Source organism: Malus sylvestris, chromosome 6 (genome assembly GCF_916048215.2).
Source record: "Malus sylvestris chromosome 6, drMalSylv7.2, whole genome shotgun sequence".
Taxonomy (NCBI): Eukaryota; Viridiplantae; Streptophyta; class Magnoliopsida; order Rosales; family Rosaceae; genus Malus; species Malus sylvestris.
The window spans coordinates 33,314,888-33,339,763 of NC_062265.1; the positions used below are offsets into that span (position 1 = coordinate 33,314,888).

Here is a 24,876-nt window from a genome sequence, read left to right on the forward strand (position 1 = left end):
TTATTTAGTTTGTTAATTTAGTTTAAAATTTTATTATCATAACAATTTTCTTAAAGTCATAGAAAATGATATTTGAGGAGGCAACATGTCTCTTGTCGTCTTGTGGATAGCCAATTATTTAATCAAAAGATTAGAGAATCCATAGTAACCGGATTTCATTCGGACCCAAATAAATTGGGTTAAAAATCAAAGGAATCAGATTATTAAAATTTGATCCAACAATTACAATTATTATAATTTTTAGAGGGCTCCTTTGTTTGTAACCATGAGATCAAATTTCAACGATCAGAATCCTTTGCTCAGGAGGCTCAATTTATTTGGATCAGGAGGAAATCTGATTCCAGAATGGAATGTTCGATAGCAAGCTAGATTATTTATATTTAATTTGTAGCAATAATTTTTGTTTGTTTGTGTTGAATGGACCCCTTAAATTAACAAGGGAGACCAAGACTTTTAGTCTTGCGTTGATAGTTTTTTGTATTTTCAAGGAAGAATAACGCGTGACAAGTCACGATTATCCATTATTTTTGGAAGTTGAAAAGATTCAAACTCTTGGCTACAAGTTTGACTTCCACACCAGAAGCGAGTTTTGAACTCGAGAACTCCATTTTTAGTAGAATTATCAGAGAGACGGGCTATACGACCCACTTTCAACAGCACCGATATTGTCCCTAAGTTAGTAATTACCACCTGCACAATCCATCAGGTGTGGGGTTTTATCACAAAATGCCTTGGTGTTAGTTGGAGTGGGGTTATGATATTTAAACTCTTCTTTTCTCATTGATACGGTCGATGTGGGACATTTCAACACGCTCCCTCACGTGGGACCTAATTAGTGGGTCACACGTGGGAGATCCACACATCGACAACGACAACCACAACCACAACCACGTGGAGCCAAGGGGACTCACCCTATACGCGGGGCCAAGGGACCCACCATCATCTCGCGGGGCCAAGGGGACCCACCTATCACGTGGCAGTACAATACAGGCCCACTCCCTAGCTTTGATACCAAGTAAAATTATCAGAGAGACGGGCCAAATGCCCACTCCAACAACACCGATATTGTCTTCAACTTGTTAATTACCACTTGCACAATTCGTCAAGTGTAGGGTTTTATCACAAAGGACGATATTGTCCCCAACATGGTAATTACCACGTGCACAATCCGTCAGGTGTGGGGTTTTATCACAAAAGGCTTCAGTGTTAGTTGGAGTGGGATTAAGATATTTAAACTCTTTTTTGCTCATTGATACGGTCGATGTGAGCCATTTCAACCTTATTTAATTTGAAAAAAAATCTCAAAATCTGCCATTTATTACGTCCTCCTAGCTCGTAGTTTTTTATGTTGATATTTAAGATGAAAGAAAATAGTTTCTGCACAACATCTTTTCACATTTTATAAGAAAAAAACAAATATATCACAAGTGTAAAGATGTAAAAGTTATGTAAAAAAAAAAAAAACTAATGAAAATGGCTTAAAAACTTTGAGTTTTAACGATAAGGACAAAATAAAGAGTAAAGTGAATAATACCATGATTGACTTTTTAGTGTAAAAATGTGGTTTTTCGTTAAAGTGAACAGTAACGATAGCTTTTCGTTAAAATTTCTAAAAAGAAATGCATAAATCAGATTGTTAAAGAAACTGTACTCAATTGCTGAAAATTTAGTTGGCGGGATCTCTCAGTGCGTTTGCTCTGCAGTTTAGTTGGTGGTCTTGGAAGCTTTCGTTGTTAAAGATCATCGTGGCAAGCATCATCTTCCTCGCTACTTATCCCACACGAGAAACAATTCTGTATAAGATGCAAGGCAACATTTTGCAACTTTGTGCTACAATTCATTCAATGTTCAATAGAAAGCAAGGAACATTTTCAATTAGCTCTTTTTTTTTTTTTCTTCTAAATCAAGAAAACAATCTACAATGTTACAGTATTTACAGGTTTGCTAAAGAAAATTAAAATCTCATGTCGAAACTTCACAAAATAAATTACTACATGTATAATGATTAATTTCACTACTATTACCATCGAAAAGAAAATATCAGTGTTGATTAGTCTTGATAAACACCTTTTTGGGGTATATGCAAGTGTTCAAATCTTTGAACAATACTTATCAATAAAAAGTCAGCAGACATGGGGTCCACTTTTTCAAGCACTGTAGTGAAAATTCCGAGAAGTCCACCTCAATTACGTAATTGAGTTAGTACTACATAAACACCTTTGAACGTGATAATTAATGTGCGTGCTATGAATATATTATTACGAATGATTATGCCTAATCACCTATTCCTAACACTACCTATCTTCTTCTTCATCGTCAACTTCTTGATTGTCTTCCCCTCTGCTATTGGGGATGACAATCTCCGATATTCAGAGTGCCGCAGCTACTACGACTGTGGCCCCCTTAAAAACATCTCCTACCCCTTCTGGGCCACCGGCAGCCGCCCCCAACACTGCGGCCGCGAAGACTACGAGCTCACCTGCCGAGAAGATCAATACCCTGTCATGAAAATTGAAGACCAGGATTTTCTTGTGTTGAACTTAAGTCGACAGTTTTACACCATGACAATCGCTCGCTCAGATCTCTGGGACACCCCCTGCACTGACAACATCGTCAACACCACTTTGGACTACGACCGGTTTTCGTACGTCCCAGCTGTTCGGAACCTGACGCTGCTCTACGGCTGCCAGCCGGGAAACATATCCGTACCAAATAACTTCACTTGCAAGGTAAAGGGTACGGACCGCGACGATATTTCGTACTATGTCGACGACTCTTTGAGCATTCGTATGGGAAATTGGACCTCGTGTTATTTGAATTTTCGAGTTCCGATTATGTGGGAGGGTGTGGATGTTATGCCTGACACGCCGGATAAGCTCAAACAGGTTTTGAAACAGGGGTTTCAGGTGGGGTACGAGGCGGAGTGGGAGCTCTGTCGGCTATGTGTATTATCCAATGGAACCTGTGGGTCGAACTCGAATTCTGATTCGTTTGTCTGTTATTGCGGTGATGGACCTCGTGATCGAATATGTTCGCGTTCTGGTGGTATGTATATCAATTTCTTCTTTATTTCTCCATTAATTCAGATCAGTTTTCTTCGTTTAATTTAGGGTTCTTTAAATATAAGTCCATACAATATTTATTTCCTTGACAAAAATCCATTTCATTTTAAACATCCAAATAAAATTCAAATTTGAAGTAGACTGCCATGTATACAAATAAATACCTATTATTTTTAAATTATTTGCAATTGGGCCACAACACTCTAATTATGTTAATGAATTTAATTATCCACCATAATTGTGAGAAATAAGTGCCTTATTATTATAAAATTATCTACTTTATACTTCTCTTACCATCATATGTTTCATTTCTTTTATTTGTTTGACAATCATTGTAGGTAAATTATTTTGCATGTATGTATTAGACACATTTTGTTAAAATTATATATATGCGTACAAATAATTTATCTATATTTTTATGTAAAATAATATGTAATTAATTAATTTGAATCAATTGGCTAAAAATATATATTTATTTTGTAGGTAAATTATTTTTCATGTGATATTACATATATACTAGCCATATTTTGTTATTATTATATGGAATTGGATCCCCTACTGAGCAAATGACAGGGATCCTCATGACCACACAACACGGACCGTTGGATTTTGATCCAACGGCTACAAATAGGAAGTATCTCTAAAAATTATAATAATTGTAGCCGTTGAATCAAAATCCAACGGTCCGTGTTGTGTGGTCATGAGCATCCCCACCATTTGCTCAGGAGGGGATCCAATTCCTTATTATATAAAGTGTGCAATCAATCTGTAGACATCGAAATTTCGTAAATAAATGTTGACCGGTAAATCAAAGTGTCAACGCTCATGTATTACATAAATTTTACACGTAGCGTGTGACTCAACGAAAATTGAAATGAGTTGGAAAAGTCATCAAATAGGACACGTGTCAACACCTGGCAGAAACGACTTATTTCATCTGGGATATTATATTCAAAATTAGGCCTTGGAAAATTCTATAAATACAAGCCTATTTCATTCATTTTAAAAAAAAAACCAATTCATATTACACCTTGAAGCTCTGAAGCTCTGAAGCTCTGAAACTCCGAAGCTCTCAAGCATCCAGGTTCCCGAAGAATCAAGAAAGTGTTCTTCGTTCTTCGTTCATCGTTCTTCCAAGATCAAGCCTCGACGGCCCTTGGATCAACAATCATCCACCTTCAAGATCAAGCCCCGACGGCCCTTGAAGAAAGTGTTCTTCGTTCTTCGTTCATCGTTCTTCCAAGATCAAGCCCCAACGGCCCTTTGGATTAACAATCATCCACCAATTCAAGATCAAGCCCCGACGGCCCTTGAAGAAAGCACCATCGTTCATCATCCGTTCATCCAAGATCAAGCCCCAACGGCCCTTTGGATCAACAACGTCGACAAATCCACACATCCAACCGTTCTTCAAGATCAAGCCCAAAAGCCCTTGAAGATCCGTTCATCACTGTTCTTCAAGATCAAGCCCAAAAGCCCTTGGAGATCCGTTCATCACTGTTCTTCAAAGATCAAGCCCAAAAGCCCATTTGAAGATCCGCTCAAATCCACCTTCAAGATCAAGTCCACGGCCCTTGAAGAACGTTCATCCTTAGATCAAGCCCAACGGCCCTTTTGGATCAATCGCACATCCACAAATACACACCTTACGGAGATCGAATCAGAGGATCAAAATAGAGAGAGATTGTAACCCAAAATCATCAAATACAAATATTTGTTTGTGCACGTCGTTGTTCTTGTCTCTTTCGTTTCAGGAATTTTCCGTGTTCACACAATCGACATTCTTTTATCTTGTAGGTAAATTATTTTGCTTGTAGGTAAATTGTTATATATATATATATATTTTTTTTTTTTGCAAAATATTGGTATTTAATTAATTTTGAAAAAAAATATTTATTTATTTTGTAGGTAAATTATTTTGTATATGTCATTACATAATTTACTAGGAACTTATATTGTTATATATGTTGTGAAAAATAATTTACCTATGTTACATTTAAAATATTGCTAATTTGAAATAAAATAACTTTTTTATATTAGTAGGATATACTATTTTACCTGTTAGCATCATGTGAAAACAACTGTATAAGGAACATTGGTATCATGTAAATTAGGAATTATGACATTTCAATTTTTTTCCAAATCTCCATAAAGTATTTGAACGTTTAATTGAATGAAATAATGTAAAATAAATGTAGATAATGAGTGAGAGACCCAAAGTAAGTGTTATTAGGGGTAATTTAGACATCCAAGAATACAAATTTTGCCAAGTCAAACTTAATTATGGATATTGCTTAGTTAGAGCCTAGTCATTGGGTTTTAGTTAGAGAAATTTATCATGATGGATTTTAATTAAAGAAAATTGAATTTCAAGGGGTGTACTCATATTTTCAGTTTAAGATAAGATTAGGGATCGTAATTAAGTTAAGTCTGATTTAAAGCAGGGTTTTTGGTTTGGAGTTTCCATTATTAGTCAAATTTTCTGATTATCTTATTTTTTTGCCCTCGGTATTCTAAGAATCCTGCTACTTTGATTGCTTTTGCAGACAGTACATCGAATCGGAAAAGGATGGTTATTGTAGGTAATATATCAGCAGCCCTTTATAAATCAACAGACTAAAACAAGGAAGGAATGGAAAAGGAGAGACGAGAGTGCGAAAATCACTCTCAACTGTTATTACTGCAGCTATATTAATGTGTACTATTTTCTGTTTTACAAATGCTGTAAGACAAAGCAATATACTCCATATCAACCTATTTTCCTATTTCTGTTCAGAATACATTAAACTTACTAACCATTAATCATCTTGTGGCCTGCAACAGCTGCTTCTGCTGCTGGAAGTGTGCTCATGATCTGTGGTATTGTTCGCTGTATTCAAGCTAGGAAGCAAATTTTCAAGAGAAGCAACAATCAAGATCTCGAGGCTTTCATAAGGACTAATGGACCTCTAGCAGTAAAAAGATACAAGTTTTCAGAAATCCGAAAAATGACCAAGTCATTTGAAGATAAACTAGGTCAAGGAGGTTATGGAGATGTGTACAAAGGCAATCTGCTGGATGGTAGTCCTGTCGCTGTTAAGGTTCTCAAAGCATCCAAAGGGAGTGGAGAGGACTTCATAAACGAGGTTACAAGCATTAGTAGAACTTCCCACGTCAATGTTGTCACTTTGTTAGGGTACTGCTTTGAAGGTCAGAAAAAAGCTCTCATATATGAGTTCATGCCCAATGGATCACTCGAAAAGTACATTTACAACAAAAATGCTTTGCAAACGAGTAATCCACAATTGGAAGTGGAACAACTACTCGATATTGTTACTGGGATAGCTCGAGGACTCGAGTACTTGCACCTAGGATGCAACACGCGAATTTTACATTTTGACATAAAACCGCATAATATTCTTTTGGATGAAAACTTTTGCCCCAAGATTTCTGATTTTGGGCTTTCGAAACTTTGCCTCAACAAGGAGAGTATTATGTCGATGTTGGATGCAAGAGGGACAATTGGGTATATTTCTCCCGAAGTGTTTTGTAGAAACTTTGGAGGAGTTTCAGTTAAGTCTGATGTCTACAGCTATGGAATGATGGTTCTGGAGATGGTTGGAGGAAGAAAGAACATCAATGCTCGAGCTAGCCACACGAGTGATGTTTGTTTTCCGGATTGGGTTTATAAGCAGCTTGAGATGGGCAGCAGTTTAGGGTTGCCCAATGGTGTGATAGAAGAGGAAAACGAACTCGCGAGGAAGATGATTTTGGTAGGGTTGTGGTGCATACAGATGAAGCCATCAGATAGGCCATCTATGAGTAGAGTGATTGAAATGCTGCAAGGAAGCATTGAAGCCTTGCAAATACCACCAAAGCCTGTCCTAACTTTTCCACCACCAGAATTTTCCTCGTTATCAATTACATGTTCTTTTCTGGATTAATTGGTGTACATCTTATCGATAATTCAGTTCCTATGCTATACCAGGCTTGGACCATGTCTCCCGAACAATCTCAACATATGGCACAAGACGATTCCACATATTGAGGTCAAAATGGGATTGGGTGTTTTCACGTCTCACCGTAGTGCCCAGTTCGTCTTTCTGATTGACGAACAAGAAGGTAATTTACTTGCTCGACCATAGGAAGAGGAAGCTTGCTTACGGGCTGTCACCCTCAGTGACCACTAGAAGAAATTTTTAAAAGCAGTGACTTTATCTTCTATCTACTTGTTAAGGCCTATCCTTTGACTTCTTTATGTTTTTTTAAATAATTAATGTAGTTAGCATAATGCTTTTAAAGCTCTAGTAAAGATATATGTGGTTGTTTATGTAATGTAGTGCTTTATGTAGTACAATAGTAGTAATGAATAAATACAACAACAACAACAACAAAGCCTTTTCCCATTAAGTGGGGTCGGCTATATGAATCCTAGAACGCCATTGCGCTCGGTTTTGTGTCATGTCCTCCGTTAGATCCAAGTACTCTAAGTCTTTTCTTAGAGTCTCTTCCAAAGTTGTCCTAGGTCTTCCTCTACCCCTTCGGCCCTGAACCTCTGTCCCGTAGTCACATCTTCGAACCGGAGCGTCAGTCGGCCTTCTTTGCACATGTTCAAAATCACCGGAGCCGATTTTCTCTCATATTTCCTACAATTTCGGCTACTCCTACTTTACCTCGGATATCCTCATTCCCAATCTTATCCTTTCTCGTGTGCCCACATATCCCACGAAGCATCCTCATCTCCGCTACACCCATTTTGTGTACGTGTTGATGCTTCACCACCCAACATTCTGTGCCATACAACATCGCTAGCCTAATTGCCGTCCTATAAAATTTTCCCTTTAGCTTCAGTGGCCTACGATGGTCACACAACACGCCGGATGCACTCTTTCCATCCAGCTCGTATTCTATGGTTGAGATCTCCATCTAATTCTCCGTTCTCTTGCAAGATAGATCCTAGGTAGCGAAAACGATCGCTTTTTGTGATCTTCGCTAGATTGCTCCGGTCATTAGTGTGGATAAGTATATAAATGGATAGAGATAGGAAAGCAAACACAAGATGTACGTGGTTCACCCAGATTGGCTACGTCCACGGAATAAAAGAGTTCTCATTAATTGTGAAGGGTTTACACAAGTACATAGGTTCAAGCTCTAATTTAGTGAGTACAAGTGAATGATTTAGTACAAATGACATTAGGAAATATTGTGGGAGAATGATCTCGTAATCACGAAACTTCTAAGTATCGGAGTGTGGTGTCGTCTTGACTTGCCTTATCTGTCTCATAGGTAGATGTGGCATCTTCTCTGGAAGTACTATTCCTCCATCCAGGGGTGGTATCTTTAACTGGTGGAGATGCACAAGGTAATGTATCAATTTCACTTGAAGCTTACTTGTAGTTTCAGGCTTGGTCAAGCGCGATACAAACCATGTAGTAGGAGTCCCCCAAGTCGCCGAGCTAGGGGGTCTGCTGAAAAAGGTGACAGACAAGGTAAGCAATCAGAGCTCCGACTGATTGTTCACCTTCTCCCCATCTTGCAGCAGCATGAAGGATAAAGAGAAGAAAAATGAGAAGAGATGATATGAGATACTTTTGCTTTTGAAGAAGTAACTTTCCACAGGCTTATTCTTGAACTGAGCTGGAGGGTTTTCTGGTTTCCTCCAGAGTATAAGGCCGACTGAAGAATTTGAGGGTCAAAACAAGTCCATCAAATCTAGAGTACGTTCCACCCTGCTGATATGGGATACTTTTGCTTTTGACAGAGTAATGAATGTATCGGCACGTGTGCTGTTACGCTTGTCTCCACATGCTTCCTTGTATCCTTCGCACTTGCCCTATCTGTTCCTCAAGCAGAAACGGAATCTTCCCTGGAAACATAAGATGTTGAAGATGAGTACTCGAGAGCAATGCCAGGTAAGTAATCAGGTAAGGGGTTCCAGGCAGTCAGCTCCTGGCTGGAAGCTTGATTCCAAGTGCTGACTGATTGCTCTCTTTCTCCTTGTCTTGCAGGTAAAAACAAGGCCAAAAGAAAAGACAGGGAAAAAGCATGATATGGGATACTCTTGCTTTTAACCCTGATGATATGAGATATTCTTGCTCTAGTATAGCTTGTTTGCAGAGGTATTATCGGGGGGAAAGAAAGCTGAATATTTCGAAAGGCTTCGTTGGGAGTGCCCTCTCAGATATGATGAAGGGTTGAGCATTTTTGCAGGTCTGCCTGTCCGTTGGGGATGGAGGTTGACATATATAGGAGTCTCCCTAACAACAAGTAGTAATGCTATTCCTTTACCCTGCTTGGTCATAGCACGGTAATGGGAGCTGCCAGTTTCACATGTTTTAACTCTGTCAGAGCACTTTGAAAAAGTGGTTTGTGGTATCTGGCTCTCGAGATTCGGAGAACGATGCCTCTTCGATTTTTGAGAAAGCAATCATGCTGGGGGTATGAGTCTCGAGATTCGGAGAGCAGTGTCTCTTCGATTTTTGAGGAAGTAATCATGTTGGGAGTCTGGCTCTCGAGATTCGGAGGGCGGTGCCTCTTCGATTTTGGAGCAAGCAATCTTGTTGGGAGTGTTGTCTCGAATGTGAGTAAAGGTTGGGCATGTTTGCTAGTCTACCTTGCCACGAAGCACAAAGGTTGACACACAGGGACTTTCCAATTATCCAGCAATGGTACTGTTCCTTTACCCTCTCTTCGATTTTGAGAAAGTAGTCATGTTGGGAGTCTGGCTCTCGAGATTCGGAGGACGGTGCCTCTTTGATTTTGGAGCAAGCAATCTTATTGGGAGTGTTTTCTCGAATGTGAGTAAAGGTTGGGCATGTTTGCTAGTCTACCTTGCCACGAAGCACAGAGGTTGACACACAGGGACTTTCCAATTATCCAGCAGTGGTACTGTTCCTTTACAGTTGTGGGTAATAATATGGTAGCTAGACCTTCAAAATTTATGTGTGTAAACTTTTGTTAGTGCTGTTTCTTTGCTATTCTTTTACCTTTCTTGGTCAGAGCGATGTAGTGGGAGCTGCAAGCTTCACGTGCTCAACTTTGGCAGAGAACTTTGGCAAAGTTATTTGTGGTACCCATGAGCTATTGTTGCGTGTGGGAAGTGGGTGATTGAACAGTAAGATTCATGTGCTTTCTACTTCACCAGAAGTCTTCGACAGAATGCCCATAATTTCTGCAAAGCTGAGTGTGCGTGTGACAGGTGCTGACAAGGCTAGAAAAGTAGGTGCCTCTTCGATTTCTGAGATCGGCCCTCGTGGTCTCTGAGCAGCCCAGCTTTTGAGAAAGCGAGCGCCTCTTCGATTGATTCGGAGAACGATGCCTCATCGATTTTTGAGAAAGCAATCATGCTGGGGGTCTGGCTCTCGAGATTCGGGGAGCAGTGTCTCTTCGATTTTTGAGAAAGTAATCATGTTGGGAGTCTGGCTCTCGAGATTCGGAGGGCGGTGCCTCTTCGATTTTGGAGCAAGCAATCTTGTTGGGAGTGTTTTCTCGAATGTGAGTAAAGGTTGGGCATGTTTGCTAGTCTACCTTGCCACGAAGCACAAAGGTTGACACACAGGGACTTTCCAATTATCCAGCAATGGTACTGTTCCTTTACCCTCTCTTCGATTTTTAAGAAAGTAGTCATGTTGAGAGTCTGGCTCTCGAGATTCGGAGGACGGTGCCTCTTCGATTTTGGAGCAAGCAATCTTATTGGGAGTGTTTTCTCGAATGTGAGTAAAGGTTGGGCATGTTTGCTAGTCTACCTTGCCACGAAGCACAGAGGTTGACACACAGGGACTTTCCAATTATCCAGCAGTGGTACTGTTCCTTTACCCTTGTGGGTAATAATATGGTAGCTAGACCTTCAAAATTTATGGGTCTAAACTTTGTTAGTGCTGTTTCTTTGCTATTCTTTTACCCTTCTTGGTCAGAGCGATGTAGTGGGAGCTGCAAGCTTCACGTGCTCAACTTTGGAAAAGGCTGGAAAAGTAGGTGCCTCTTCGATTTCTGAGATCGGCCCTCGTGGTCTCTGGGGAGCCCAGCTTTTGAGAAAGCGAGCGCATCTTCGATTTTTGAGATCGGCCTTCGTGGTCTTTGAGTAGCCCAACTTTTGAGAAAGCAAACGCCTCTTCGATTTCTGAGATCAACCCTCGTGATCTCTAAGCAGCCCAGCTTTTGAGAAAGCAAACGCCTCTTCGATTTCTGAGTAGGCGCCTCTTCGATTTCTGAAGCTTCGTCGAGTGCAGATTTTTATAGGGGCTGGCATTAAGTTCCAAAGCACACTTGAATCTCCACCAGTACAAGCTTCATTCTTGCACTTCTAAGATCTTGATTTGTCCGACCTCTTCTCTCTTCAACACCTTTGAAAATGTCTGGCCCCTCCGACCGTCGTTTTGACTTGAACCTTGTTGAAGAGGCAGCCCCGCCTTCTCCAGACAACATATGGCGCCCATCCTTCGTCTCCCCTACTGGTCCTCTTACCGTTGGGGATTCCGTGATGAAGAATGATATGACCGCTGCGGTGGTGGCCAGGAACCTTCTCACTCCCAAAGATAACAGACTACTTTCCAAACGGTCTGATGAGTTAGCTGTTAAGGATTCGCTGGCTCTCAGTGTTCAGTGTGCAGGTTCTGTGTCTAATATGGCCCAACGCCTATTTGCTCGAACCCACCAAGTTGAATCATTGGCGGCTGAAGTGATGAGTCTCAAACAGGAGATTAGAGGGCTCAAGCATGAGAATAAACAGTTGCACCGGCTCGCACATGACTATGCTACAAACATGAAGAGGAAGCTTGACCAGATGAAGGAAACTGATGGTCAGGTTTTACTTGATCATCAGAGATTTGTGGGTTTGTTCCAAAGGCATTTATTGCCTTCGTCTTCTGGGGCTGTACCGCGTAATGAAGCTCCAAATGATCAACCTCTGATGCCTCCTCCTTCTAGGGTTCTGTCCAGTACTGAGGCTCCAAATGATCCCCCTCCGGTGCCTTCTCTTTCTGGGGCTCTACCGACTGCTGAGACTTCTCCTAAGCAACCTTTGTGAAGGCTCCCTCTTGTGTGCTTATTTTGACTCATGTATATGTACATATTTGTAGCTTATCGGGGATATCAATAAATAAGCTTTCCTTCATTTCAACGTATTGTGTTAAATACACCAAAGCCTTCTTCGCTAAGTTCTTTGAATTTTCTTTTGTTAAAGCTTGTATGTTGAAGCTTTCTGAGTGGAGCATGTAGGTTGGGGTAGTGTTCCTTTAATTTCCCGAGTGAGGAAAACTTCTCGGTTGGAGACTTGGAAAATCCAAGTCACTGAGTGGGATCGGCTATATGAATCTTAGAACGCCATTGTGCTCGATCCTGTGTCATGTCCTTCGTTAGATCCAAGTACTCTAAGTCTTTTCTTAGAGTCTCTTCCAAAGTTTTCCTAGGTCTTCCTCTACCCCTTCGGCCCTGAACCTCTGTCCCATAGTCGCATCTTCTAATCGGAATGTCAGTAGGCCTTCTTTGCACATGTCCAAACCACCGTAACCGATTTTCTCTCATCTTTCCTTCAATTTCGGCTACTCCTACTTTACCCCGGATATCCTCATTCCTAATCTTATCCTTTCTCGTGTGCCCACACATCCAACGAAGCATCCTCATCTCCGCTACACCCATTTTGTGTACGTGTTGATGTTTCACCGCCCAACATTCTGTACCATACAGCATCGCCGGCCTTATTGCCGTCCTATAAAATTTTCCCTTGAGCTTCAGTGGCATACGGCGGTCACACAACACGCCGGATGCACTCTTCCACTTCATCCATCCAGCTTGTATTCTATGGTTGAGTGGGTGATATTTTATATGGCAGGTTTCCTTGTGTGGTCAGGAAATATTGGACTTCAAGTAAATGGATATAATCCTTTTAAAACTAGGAAACATTTTCGTTACCTTAAAAAATAGGAAACGTTTTTATTTGCTCAAAAGTACATTATCGATGTACAAAAAAAAAAAAAATAGTCGAAGTAAGATATTCAGCCCATTGCTGGAAAGTATCAAGTGTAGCATCTCCGACTCCTCGTCAGATGGGGATCTAACGTCTCAAGGCCTTTGATTAGATATCTAACGGGAGTTCATGAAGGGTTGACTAGTCTATCGGCATTTACTTTACCTTGTTGTGCATGTAAATAGTAAATACTAAAAGCCCATGCATGTATTTCCAAAAAACTAATAATATCATGAAAAGAAATTGTGCGTCATTAGATTGTGCAGATATAGCCCGCTCATCAGCAAATAAGAAGTATCTGTAGATTTTGTTGGTTTTCCTTCTTGATATCACCTCCTCTCCAAACAAATTCTAAAAACGAATAGGAAATGATGCATGCCTACCAGTTTTCTTTTGAACAATCATGTTTATTTTTGTTTGGAGAAAGTTGAGATTTTACCATAAGTAGCACTACCTATAAGCACGTTCAAAATCCATTATTTTTTAAATGTAAGATTCATATTCTTAACCCTCATGTAGGGCGAATTTTCAAGCTTAAAACAAAGTAGATACAAATTGGATGAGGTGAAGCCATTGAACTTAATATATGAAGCAACCTGCTCTTTGGTACCATAAAGAAAATTGAAATTCCACCATAAACTCAATTTGCAATATGAGGAGTAGCTCTACTTATAAGCACATACAAAATTCATTTTTTTTTTCCCAATATAAAATTCATACTATCAACATTGTTCTTTGACTCTCATCCATTTTGTTTGTACCATACTTGACCAATCCCGAAACGACTGAGCACCGGTCAACGTTATACCGTTAAGGACCAAGAAGAGTTTCCCTCAAACCAGGAGGCCAATCACAGCGCGACACGTGTCGACATCAGAAGTCAATCATAGCGCGACACATGTCAACATCAGAAGCCAATCACAACACGACACATGTCAATGTCAGAATGAAACTAGAAACTCTCTTCTATAAATAGAGATCATTCTCTCACAATATTTCCTAATATCATTTGTACTAAATCATTCACTAATACTCACTAAAGGAGAGCTTGAACCTACGTACTTGTGTAAACTCTTCACAATTAATGAGAACTCCTCTACTCCGTGGACGTAGCTAATTTGGGTGAACCACGTACATCTTGTGTTTGTTTTCCTGTCTCTATCGATTTACATACTTATCCACACTAATTACCAAAGCAATCTAGCGAAGGTCACAAACTTAACATTTTCTCTTGTACCAAAGTCCTCATTGATTTTGTGCATCAACACATTTTATTATATTTAAAGGTCCTAAATATTAAGATGTGCTTGAAATTATTTTCCAAAACGAACAACTGACCAGTATCTACATAAGTAAAATTATGATTTGGGGTTCTGTTCCCACCAATCTCCTTTCCTCCTAATAACTAATAATTTAACCAACTAACTGTATCGTTTGTCCCCTTGTCCCATTGAGTTGAGCTATGGACTGTTACTTCCCACTTTTGGGCTGCTCCTTATGTAGTGCCCTGTTGTGTTTTGGGCTATCTTTTAGCTTCATCGGCCCAAAAAGCAATAATAAGAGAAAAAACAAAATTCAATATAACCTTTTAGTAAATTAGAAATAAAATAAACTGAATTTTTTCTAATGAACATCAAAAGTAAAAGTAAAGTTACACATATGAATAAAAGCTATTAGATTCCAATGAAGTTAAATAATTTAACGTTTTTGTTCATATGTGTAACTTAAATGTGTACTTGTGATGTGCACTAAAAAATCTGAGAACAATAACTTTTTAATATAACATTATAGTTACGGACGTTTGAATTTATATTAATGCATTTGAATTTAGATTTTAATTAAACTAGTTACGAATAGTGAAGTTTGGACATTAATTATTTAAAATCCGTAGACCTTTCGAGGTCACAATTTATATTTTTGAATAGAACTCGATCTCATAAACGCGTGGGCACAAACCGTTCGTGAAACGAAGTTATAATGAAAGAGTTATTAACGTTTAAAGTTAGGGACATTTTTGTAATTCTGGCATCATCTAGAATACTCCAGATTTTCTAGAGCAATCTAACGAAGGTGTGTGGCCCATATTGAAGGAAAGGAGAAATGGTCAATGAAGATGGAAAATTAAGGAGAGAAATGATGGAATGGTGGGAACCAATCAGGAATAAGGGAGAGAGGGAAATTACCAATAAGAAGGGAGAGCAAGGAGGGAAAGGAGAGAAATGAGGGAAGAGAGAGATGAAGGGGATCAGCCGGATTCCCTTTGACCCGTTTTGACCCGCTACCCAAACCGGTCCTTGGGTGATCCAAGGCTCGCCATCACCTGCACACGACACCATGGCCCTTTATTCTTAAAGTTCCACCCCAATACCGACAGTGTTTGGTCTTGATTTCGTGGAGATGGCGTCGATGGCACTATGGTGTTCTTGGCGACAATTCGCCAATTTTGAAGCAAATTCCCTCTATAACCACCACCATTAAACTCTACTTGAGCCCAGGAATAAACCCCAAACAACTTTGGAGGCGGCAGAACACAGAGGAAGGAGAATCGAAGCTTACCCATTCTAGGGTTCAGGTGGGTTCGAGTGAAATTAGAGCCGTTTCCAGCCAAATTGGCCTTGTTCATAGGTATGAAAATTGTTCCCCTCACTGTGATCTACTTTTCTGTAAAATTTGGTAATTTTTTGAAATAGTTGAATTTTTCGGCAAGTCGGGACGGCTAACTGCCACCCGTGGCGGCGCATGGCCAGCGGACCGACAATGTCTTTCTAGGTGCTATTAGATGCCCTGAGTCCATGTTTGAAATTCATATGACGTGAATTGATTATTTGAATCTAGTTTTATTATGATACATTACTTGATCAAAAATATGAATTGATGATCCGACCGTTGGATCGTCGCCAAATTTTAATGTGTCATAGAACGTAATATTTAAGAATAGCTAGAACTTATGGATCAGGAATCTGATGTATGGATCTTCCCAAATTAGATTTCTAGGTTAGTAAAATTAATTGTTAACCGCCACCTGATTCTGGCAATTGGCGGCGATCCGACCGTTGGATCGCCATGAGATTTTAGTAAGTTGTTTTAGAAGCATAATGTGAACTTTGGGAAGTTACAGATTAGAAATCTGATAGGTGGATCTTCTGATTTAGATTTCTAGGGTTGTGGACCCTATTCTAGATCTTGATCGACGGTTGGCTTTTTAGCCAACTAGCCCGAGTTTTTCTAGCATGTCGATTATCTTAGAGCTCAGTTGAGATTTCATGGAGCATGATGGGCTTATCGTGATGATGTGTCTCCTCGATTGACATGTGACTCGATTCGTGTACTAGTGGCATCGTATTATATTATACTTGTTTAAGTATGTTTGACTTGTGCATTGGAAATGTTTGTGAAATGTGGTTTGTGTTGTATGATTGGCATGATGTGATGAAATGTGAGGGCTATTAGTTGACCGTTAACCCATTGTCATGGGGTTTGTTGCTTCGAGACTTGTTTCACATATCGTATCATTGTTCTATTTCTTGTTTCGTTGAGTTTTTGTATCTTGAGCACTTGATTCACGTTTGTTTCGAGCCGTTGATATGTTCTTTGGCCATCCGCTCGGTTCTGTTGAGTGATCCGAAACTAAGTATCCGCTGGTGTTTCGTTAAGTGGTTTGGTTCCCTACTCCGTCTGGATTCCGTTGAGAGGTCTGGAATCCCTCGTGATCCGCGATTTCGCTGAGTGGTACGGAATCGTATCCAGCTTGGTTTTCATTCAGTGGTTCGATATGCATTGTACTCTGCGATTCTGTTAAGTAGTCCGAAATCGTATCCACTCGAATTCCGTTTAGAGGTTCTGAATCCCTTATACACTGCGGTTCCATTAAGTGGTCCAAAATCATATCCTAGTTTAAATTCCGTTGTGTGGTCCAGAATCCCCTTTGGTGACTTGGTTTCATTGAGTGGTCCGGAACTCGATGTTGATGGATTTCGTTGAGTGGTTTGAAATCGCATCATTTGACTCATTGGTTCCTTGGTTTGATTCATTTGAGATAGTTTTAGGGATGTAGGCTTCGGCCGAACTGTGTCGTTTCATAGATGTAGGTTTCGGCTAAACTGTATCGCTCTAGCCCTGTATTTCAGTGTATTGTATGAGTTATTGATTGATGTGATAATTGGATGGTGTTGGAATGCATATGTGTGGATGAATGATGAGATTACTAGAGATTATTATTGTGTTTTGTTAAATGTTCCTTAAGGTGCTACATGATTGAATTGTGGTATTATGTTGAGACATAGTGGTCTATGTGATGATTGTTCGAATATAGTGAAACGGTGAACTACGAATGGCTTGATCCTTATTGAGGGTACGTAGGCAGTCTAACGAGGAGGTTAGATGCAGCCATAAATTATACGAAAAATCATTACGCCAATTAAGGCTTGAGTTATGCTTGGTACATATTCCGGAGGCGAAGTATGTTAGATATACTAGTTTTTTATGACATCATACAAGTTTTTTATGACGTCATGTGTTGGTCATAGACGTACTCGGGATCGGGGCATGACATGTGTTATTGTGGCAAATTAGAAATAAAGGTTGGGGTGGGAGGACCAATTAGGAGATGAGAGAGAAACGGATTTCCTTCTCCTTTTTCTATCGACCCATGCACCACGACCAGCTTCGACCCGGTTCAAACTCAGCGAATTCTTCCATTTTTCCGTCGAACCACCACCATCCAACACCTGAAATCTTTTCCACAACCTCCCATCTACCATCTCCACCCAAATTCGAAGGTTTTTAGGTCCAAAACCGCGTAGAATCTCACTGGAACACTGGAGGTGCTCGACAGTGATTCCTCCGATCCGACGAGTTTCACCACCCATCACCACCCAACACCACCCTTAATCAACTCCCCATGGACCTAGGAACAAGACCCAACCTGTTGTAGGGGTGTTAGAACACCGAGGACGTTGAATCGAAGAACACCCACCTTAGGGTTTAGGGCGGGTTTGAGCTAAATTGGGGCTTTTCCAGGCCAAATTGGACTTTTCCACAGGTATAAAACTTGCTCTACTCATTAAGATATTCATTTCTATGAAATTTGAGAATTTTTAGAAATAGTTGATTTTAGCGAGTCGGAGTGGCCGACCGCCTTATGCGGCGACGACGTGTGGGTCGAGACCCCACCTGCCCATCCTAGGCTAATTTGGATGCCCTAATTCCATATGTGAAGTTCGATTAACGAAATTCCATTGTTTGGGTACAATTTCACTAAGGTCCGCCACTTGGTCATTATTTGAATCGACGATTCGACTGTTGGATCGTCACCAAACTTTAGTAGGTATAATGAGTGTTTTCAAATTTCGGGGACAAAATTTTTTTAAGGTGGGTAGATTGTGATAACCCATCCCTAATTTAACATTTTTTAAATAATTTTAAAAGCGTGAATTGACGAAAATGCCATAGAGGCAAGGAACTTTGATTTTAGTTAACCATCGTCTAGAGAAACGTATGACTTATTCTTTTAGCGTATTTATGTAGTACCCATTGGTACGAACGCATATGCAAAAGCCATTTGCAAGTCCGGATTATAACAGTATAGTTACAGGCGTTTGAAATTGTTTATTTAAATTTTAGATTAGAAATTAATTAAACTCCCACTTTTTGGGAATGAGGCCCAATCGTTTTTGTGTTATTGTGGCCAATTAGAAATAAAGGTTGGAGTAGGAGGACCAATTAGGAGAGGAGAGAGAATGATTTCCTTTTCCCTTTTCTATCGACCCGTGCACCACGACCGGCTTCAAGCCGGTTCAAACTCGGGGAATTCTGCCATTTTTCCACCGACCCACCACCATCCAACACCTAAAATCTTTTCCACAACCTCCCATCTACCATCTCCACCCAAATTCGAAGGTTTTTAGGTCTAAAACTGTGTAGAACCTCACCGGAGCATCGGAGGTGCTCGACGGTGATTCCTCTTATCCGGTGAGTTTCACCACCCATCACCACCCTTAATCAACTCCCCATGGACCTAGGAATAAGACCCAACCAATTGTAGGGGCGTTGGAACACCAAGGAAGTCAAATCGAAGCACACCCACTTTAGGGTTTACGACGGGTTTGAGCTAAATTGGGGTTTTCCCCAGCCAAATTAGACTTTGCCACATGTAAAAAACTTGCTCTATTCATTGAGATCTTCATTTATATAGAAATAGTTGATTTTTCCGAAGATTTCATCAATTCACGCTTTTAAAATTAATAAAAAAATGTTAAATTAGGGATGGGTTGTCACAATGTTGATATTGATGATTAGGCTATTACAAATGTTTAATTAACCTGCTTATTTTTATATTAATAATACCTTATTTAATTTGTTAATTTAATTTAAAAATTTAGTCTCATGACATTTTCCTTAAATAATAGAAAATGATAACATTTTCCTTAAAGTTATAGAAAATGATATTTGAGGAGGCAACATGTCTCTTGTCGTCTTGTGGATAGCCAATTATTTAATCAAAAGATTAGAGAATCCAACGTTCGATAGCAAGCTAGATTATTTATATTTAATTTGTAACAATAATTTTTTATTTGTTTGTGTTGAATGGACCCTTTAAATTAACAAGGGAGACCAAGACTTTTAGTTTTGCGTTCATACATTTTTTTTCTAAAGAAAAACAATTTGTGGTAAGTTATTGTTATTCACTCATTTCGAGGACCGGAAAAACTCACATCTCTAGCTATAAGTTTGGCTTTCACATTAGTAGCGGGTTTCGACCCGAAATTTCTAATTTTTAGTTTCAAAGAAACCTTGCAATCTGTTATTTACTACTGAACAACCAACACGTGATTTTTTGAGTTGATATTTGAAATGAAAAATAATAGTTTCTGCACAACATCTTTTCACATTTTTTAAGAAAAAAACAAATATGTCATACGTGTAAAGATGTAAAAGTTTATGTAAAAAGAAGTGCATAAATCAGATTGTTAAAGAAACTGTACTTAGATGCTGAAAATTTCGCGGCAACATCTATTTTTATCTAATCAGATTTGTATAGCCTCTAAATAATTAAAATTGCAAACACAAAAGAGACATGTGTTCAAATTTGATTGAGTGAAAGTAGGAGTGGTGCTGAAAATTCTGCAGCCAATTATTGTTAGGCTAGGAATTGAGATGGAACTTACTTCAATCAGACGCGGTTCCCTCCAAACTCCTCTTTTTCTCTCTTGTATTTATTTCCTTCCCTTGGCTCTTCTTCAACTGCAGGGGGTTAGACATAAGATAATTTGAAGAAAGAAAAAAAGAGAGCAAAAGGATGTTGGAAACTCTCTCTTATACTTTTGTAAATTCTTCCATTTTCTCCGTAATGCATTCGTTTTCTAATGTTTTCTCGTCTTGAAAAGAAGCTTTTCGAGCTGTGAAAATGAAGAGAATAACTAGGTCACGGTTTGATCCGAATACTCGTGAAGAGGACAATAATCTGCAGGAAGATCAACTACTTGAGAATGGTGCAACTTCAAGCTCCGTTGAGCCTCCAAATTCAGCAGCAAAGCCTCCATCTGAGCAATCTCTGACGCCGAAAATTGCAAGTATTCTTGACAACAATGTGTACGAGGTGCCTATAAAGGTAGCATACTGTCGCTCAACAGTATTACGCATAACCATATATGTGATTGTATATATTATAGATCAAACGTTCCAAATATGTATAGATAACAATACTTTTGGTTGTGTATACCTTTGTAAATTAATCATGTTATTAATGGATTAATTATACTAATTTCTTCTGCTAGCTAGGCTATTCCAGAATCAGCGGAGTGGATATTTTTAGTGGTTGCCCTCGGCCTAGAGATGTTATCAGCTGCTTTCGACCAGGCTTCGTCCCCAAGTAAACCCCACTACGCGCTACTGAGCATGCTGTGTGCTGTTGCAGCTCTTCTTACTACCATCTGGGAGCTCACTTACAAGGCTATAAGAGAAAGAGTGGTATTAAGGAGGTCGGGATTGCTAATGCTGCCCTACTTTTATTATCCGCCTCCTCGGAACACAGTTTTCGGTGATCTCTATGACATTTATGGATTAGTTGGCGGGATCTCTCAGTCCGCTTGCTCTGCAGTTCAGTACGTTTACTTTCTCTGGCACGCTGATAATCCAATCAAATCATCCCTCTTGCCAGCCATCTTCCTTATGTGTTTGGGTGGTTCGAGACTAAATAGGAACCGGAGGTTCAGTAGTAATGTTGATAGCAACAATATTTTGTTGACGAGGGAGCTGACCGCCAACCGACCTTTGCTCGATGATTCTTCTACTTCTGCTTGGAGTCTCAGTGTCCAAACCGAACGAGAACCATCAAGCAGCTTACAATTATTTTTCGGTAAAAACCCCTCACCCACAGTTTTCACTGCGAGCAAGATTGCGGATGAAGAGAAAAATCCACTTCAAATCCTAGTTGTGGATGACCAAATGGTTCCAATAACAAATCTACCTTATCCAGTCAAAGTGGAAATTGTTGTTCTTGATGGTGACTTTCCAACTGGAGATGATGACAACTGGACAGAAGAAGAATTTGAGAACAACATCTTGAGACAGCTTACTGGGCGAAGGCGACACTTGCTTGCCGGAGAAGTAAGGCTCACGGTGAGAGATGGGTCAGCTACAATTGGAGATGTTGAGTTCACAGAGAGTTCGAGCTGGATTAGGAGCAAAAAATTTAGGCTGGGAGCACGAGTGATACCAAGCCCAGGCTATCAGGGTTTAAGGATCCGTGCAGCGGTCACGGAAGCTTTCGTTGTTAAAGATCATCGTGGCAAGCATCATCTTCCTCGCTACTTATCCCATACGAGAAACAATTCTGTATAAGATGCAAGGCAACATTTTGCAACTTTGTGCTACAATTCATTCAATTTTCAATAGAAAGCAAGGAACATTTTCAATTAGCTCTTCTTTTTTCTTTTTCTTCTAAATCAAGAAAACAATCTGCAATTTTACCGTGTCTACGGGTTTGCTGAAGAATGTTAAAATCCCATGTCGAAACTTCACAAAATAAATTACCGCATGTATAATGATTAATTTCACTACTATTACCATCGAAAAAACAATATCAGTGTTGATTAGTCCTGATAAACCCCTTTTTTGGGGTATGCAGGTGTTCTAATCTTTGAACAAAACTTGTCAAACGCGGGGTCCTCTTTCTCAAGCATTGTAGTGAAAATTCCGAGAAGCCTACCTCAATTACGTAATTGAGTTAGTACCACATAAACACCTTTGGACGTGATAATTAATGTGCATGTTATGAATATATTATTACGAATGATTATGCCTAATCACCTATTCCTAACACTACCCATCTACTTCATCATCTTCAACTTGTTGATTATCGTCCCCTCTCCTATACCGGATGACAATTTCCTATACGCAAAGTGCCGCAGCTACTACGACTAATGTAGGCACCCCTTTAATAAAGGGGGGCTGACATTGCCCTTTCAGTTGTTTAAGTATATCACCTTCCTCTTGCATTCACTGGAAATTTCCTAGGCAGAAGCGTACAGAAGTCCAGCCAATGTACTATATAAGCCGTCGTCGCATCCATCTCTCATGAAAACGCCACCCACTTCTCCCTTCCGATGGTCTAACAGATTATATCACAATAATATTCCACCCCTTTGAATTTCAACTGTTGTATAATGTCATCACACTAGCTTTCCAATCCCTCCTTTCAGACATTTCCAATTTCGAAACATAAAAATTTCAGTCTTCTGAAATATCAAACTATATTAATCTCCACGTCCCATTGAGCTTCAACAAGTTACTATGCCTACCCACTTTCTCCTAAAACTACCCGTCTCCTTCCTCATCATCTTCCACAATTTGGTCACGGTAATATTACTTTCCACCCCCGCTCTCGGCGAGGATGATCACCGATACACCGAGTGCCGCCGCTACTACGACTGCAGCCTCCTCAAAAGCATCTCCTACCCCTTCTAGGCCACCAGCAGCCGCCCTCAACACTGCGGCCGCGAAGACTACGAGCTCACCTGCCGAGAAGATCAATACCCTGTCATGAAAATTAAAGACCAGGATTTTCTTGTGTTGAACTTTAGTCGGCAGTTTTACACCATGACAATAGCTCGCTCAGACCTCTGGGACACCCCCTTCACTGACAACATTGTCAACACCACTTTGGACTACGACCGGTTTTCCTACGTCCCAGCTGTTCGGTACCTGACGCTGCTCTACGGCTGCCAGCCGGGGAACATGTCCGTACTCAATAACTTCACTTGCAAGGTAGATGGTACGGACGGCAATGGTTGTTCAATATCACTTTGTGATTCAATTCAGAACCACCAATTCATGATCTTAACTAAAATCTAGCACCCCACACCCACATTATCAAATCTGATTTATTACACGATACAAATGGAAAACAGATGAAAATTAAGATAAGAGGTATCTAAAAAACTAATGCTCATAGAACAGAAAGAAAAACCTTGATCTTGTAGCGGGTTTTGGGTACATCTGTACACTCAGGGGGGATAACAAAAACACACAAAAGCACTTTCCCCAAACCAACAAAAATAGCCCTCAACCAGAAATCAAAGCTGGAACCAAGAGAATAACATTTCAAAATAAAATAAATAAAAACTTGTACCAAGAAAAAATAAAGAGGAAAGAGGAGAGAAAATAAAAATATGAGGTTTATGATTTATTCCTTAACCATGCAAAAGCCATAGCTGACCTGAGCAGCGCATCAAGGTTACTTAAATCCTGCAGTCGATGGCTTTTTTAAATTTATTGATTATTGATACAAATGCCCATAAAATCAATGAAATAAAATTCCTGAATTCGAATCGTAGATTAAACAACATTTTGGAAACTAAGACATCAAATTTATATTTTTCTAAAAGAAAAGATGAAGCTGGGGGAACCAAATTTTACATAGTGAGACGAACTTACTGAAGAGCAAGTTACCATTGTAAAACATTAGTGTTAGTCAAGTTAGTTAGTTGTTAGAATAGTTACAAATAGTTACCACTGTAACTATTCTCTTTACCTGTGTAAATCTAGTTTATATAAATACCTTAGTGTAACTAATTATAAATGTAATGAAATCATTTCTCAATATGGTATCTCGCTTAAGTCCACCGACTTCGATCCTCTTTCTGCTACTTTCTTGCTTATTTTCTTACCTACCAAACACCATAGCTTCCGTCTGCAGATCTTCGATCTTGTTCATCAATGGCGGCAAATTCTTCGAATTCTTCCTCTCCTGTGGTTGCGCATCCTTCTTCTCCGGCGATCGCGGATCCTTCCTCTTCGCTGCCTCCACATCTCAATCCTTCTCCGATGAACCCTAACTCCTCATTTCAAGCTTCAATCAACTCCATCACGATCCAAAACATTGGGAGTCTGATTCAAACAAAACTCAAGCGTCATAATTACCTTGTTTGGCATTCTCTGTTCGAACCGATCTTCCACCGCTACAAGCTCACCGGCATGGTTGATGGATCTGAACCGCCACCGCCTCAATTTCTTGTTGATCTTTCTGGAAATTTGTCCTCGCTTCTGAATCTAGCCTTCAAGATCTGGTACGAAAAGGATCAAAACATCCTCATTTGGATCAATTCCACTCTCTCTGAGGATTTGATTCCCTTTACTGTTGGTGTTCAATCCTCCCATGAACTTTGGCAAAATCTTGAGAAGCGATTCGGTGGAGTCTCTCGTTCTCACATTCATCAGTTACGATTGAATTTGCAATTGATGTCGAAAGGCACTTCCACAATATCTGAATATTTGCAACGCATCAAAGAAGTTTCTGATGCTCTCACTGCTGTCGGTGCCCCAGTTGAGGAGTCAGATCTCCTTCACCTCATTCTTAATGGCTTGCCTGAT

At 39.8% G+C, this 24,876-nt stretch overlaps 2 protein-coding genes across 3 annotated transcripts in view; both read left to right on the top strand.

Annotated features, from left to right (window-relative positions):
- Positions 1-2,243: 2,243 nt before the first annotated feature.
- LOC126626809 (LEAF RUST 10 DISEASE-RESISTANCE LOCUS RECEPTOR-LIKE PROTEIN KINASE-like 2.1) overlaps positions 2,244-24,876 on the top strand; it is a 40,321-nt gene continuing 17,688 nt past the window's right edge. The window contains exons 1-3 of one of the 2 annotated variants that reach the window (XM_050296211.1): positions 2,244-3,045; positions 5,609-5,644; positions 5,886-6,409. In XM_050296211.1, the coding sequence (XP_050152168.1) occupies positions 2,247-3,045; positions 5,609-5,644; positions 5,886-6,409 (1,359 nt within the window). In that variant the 5' untranslated portion in view covers positions 2,244-2,246. The remainder of the gene's footprint in view (positions 3,046-5,608; positions 5,645-5,885; positions 6,410-24,876) is intronic. The other variant, XM_050296210.1, reaches the window with a different exon arrangement.
- Positions 20,233-21,923, top strand: LOC126626812 (calmodulin-binding protein 60 F-like). Its single transcript, XM_050296214.1, has 2 exons — positions 20,233-20,614; positions 20,785-21,923. Exons 1-2 carry the CDS (start codon positions 20,411-20,413, stop codon positions 21,844-21,846), a joined length of 1,266 nt encoding a protein of 421 aa, XP_050152171.1. The 5' UTR covers positions 20,233-20,410; the 3' UTR covers positions 21,847-21,923.

What these genes read in the sequence shown, in the direction of transcription:
- LOC126626812 (XM_050296214.1), top strand. Translation starts at nt 20,411, where the DNA reads ATGAAGAGAATAACTAGGTCACGGTTTGATCCGAATACTCGTGAAGAG. An exon ending in TGTACGAGGTGCCTATAAAG is followed by an intron (nt 20,615 to 20,784) that starts GTAGCATACTGT and finishes TCTGCTAGCTAG; the next exon opens with GCTATTCCAGAATCAGCGGA.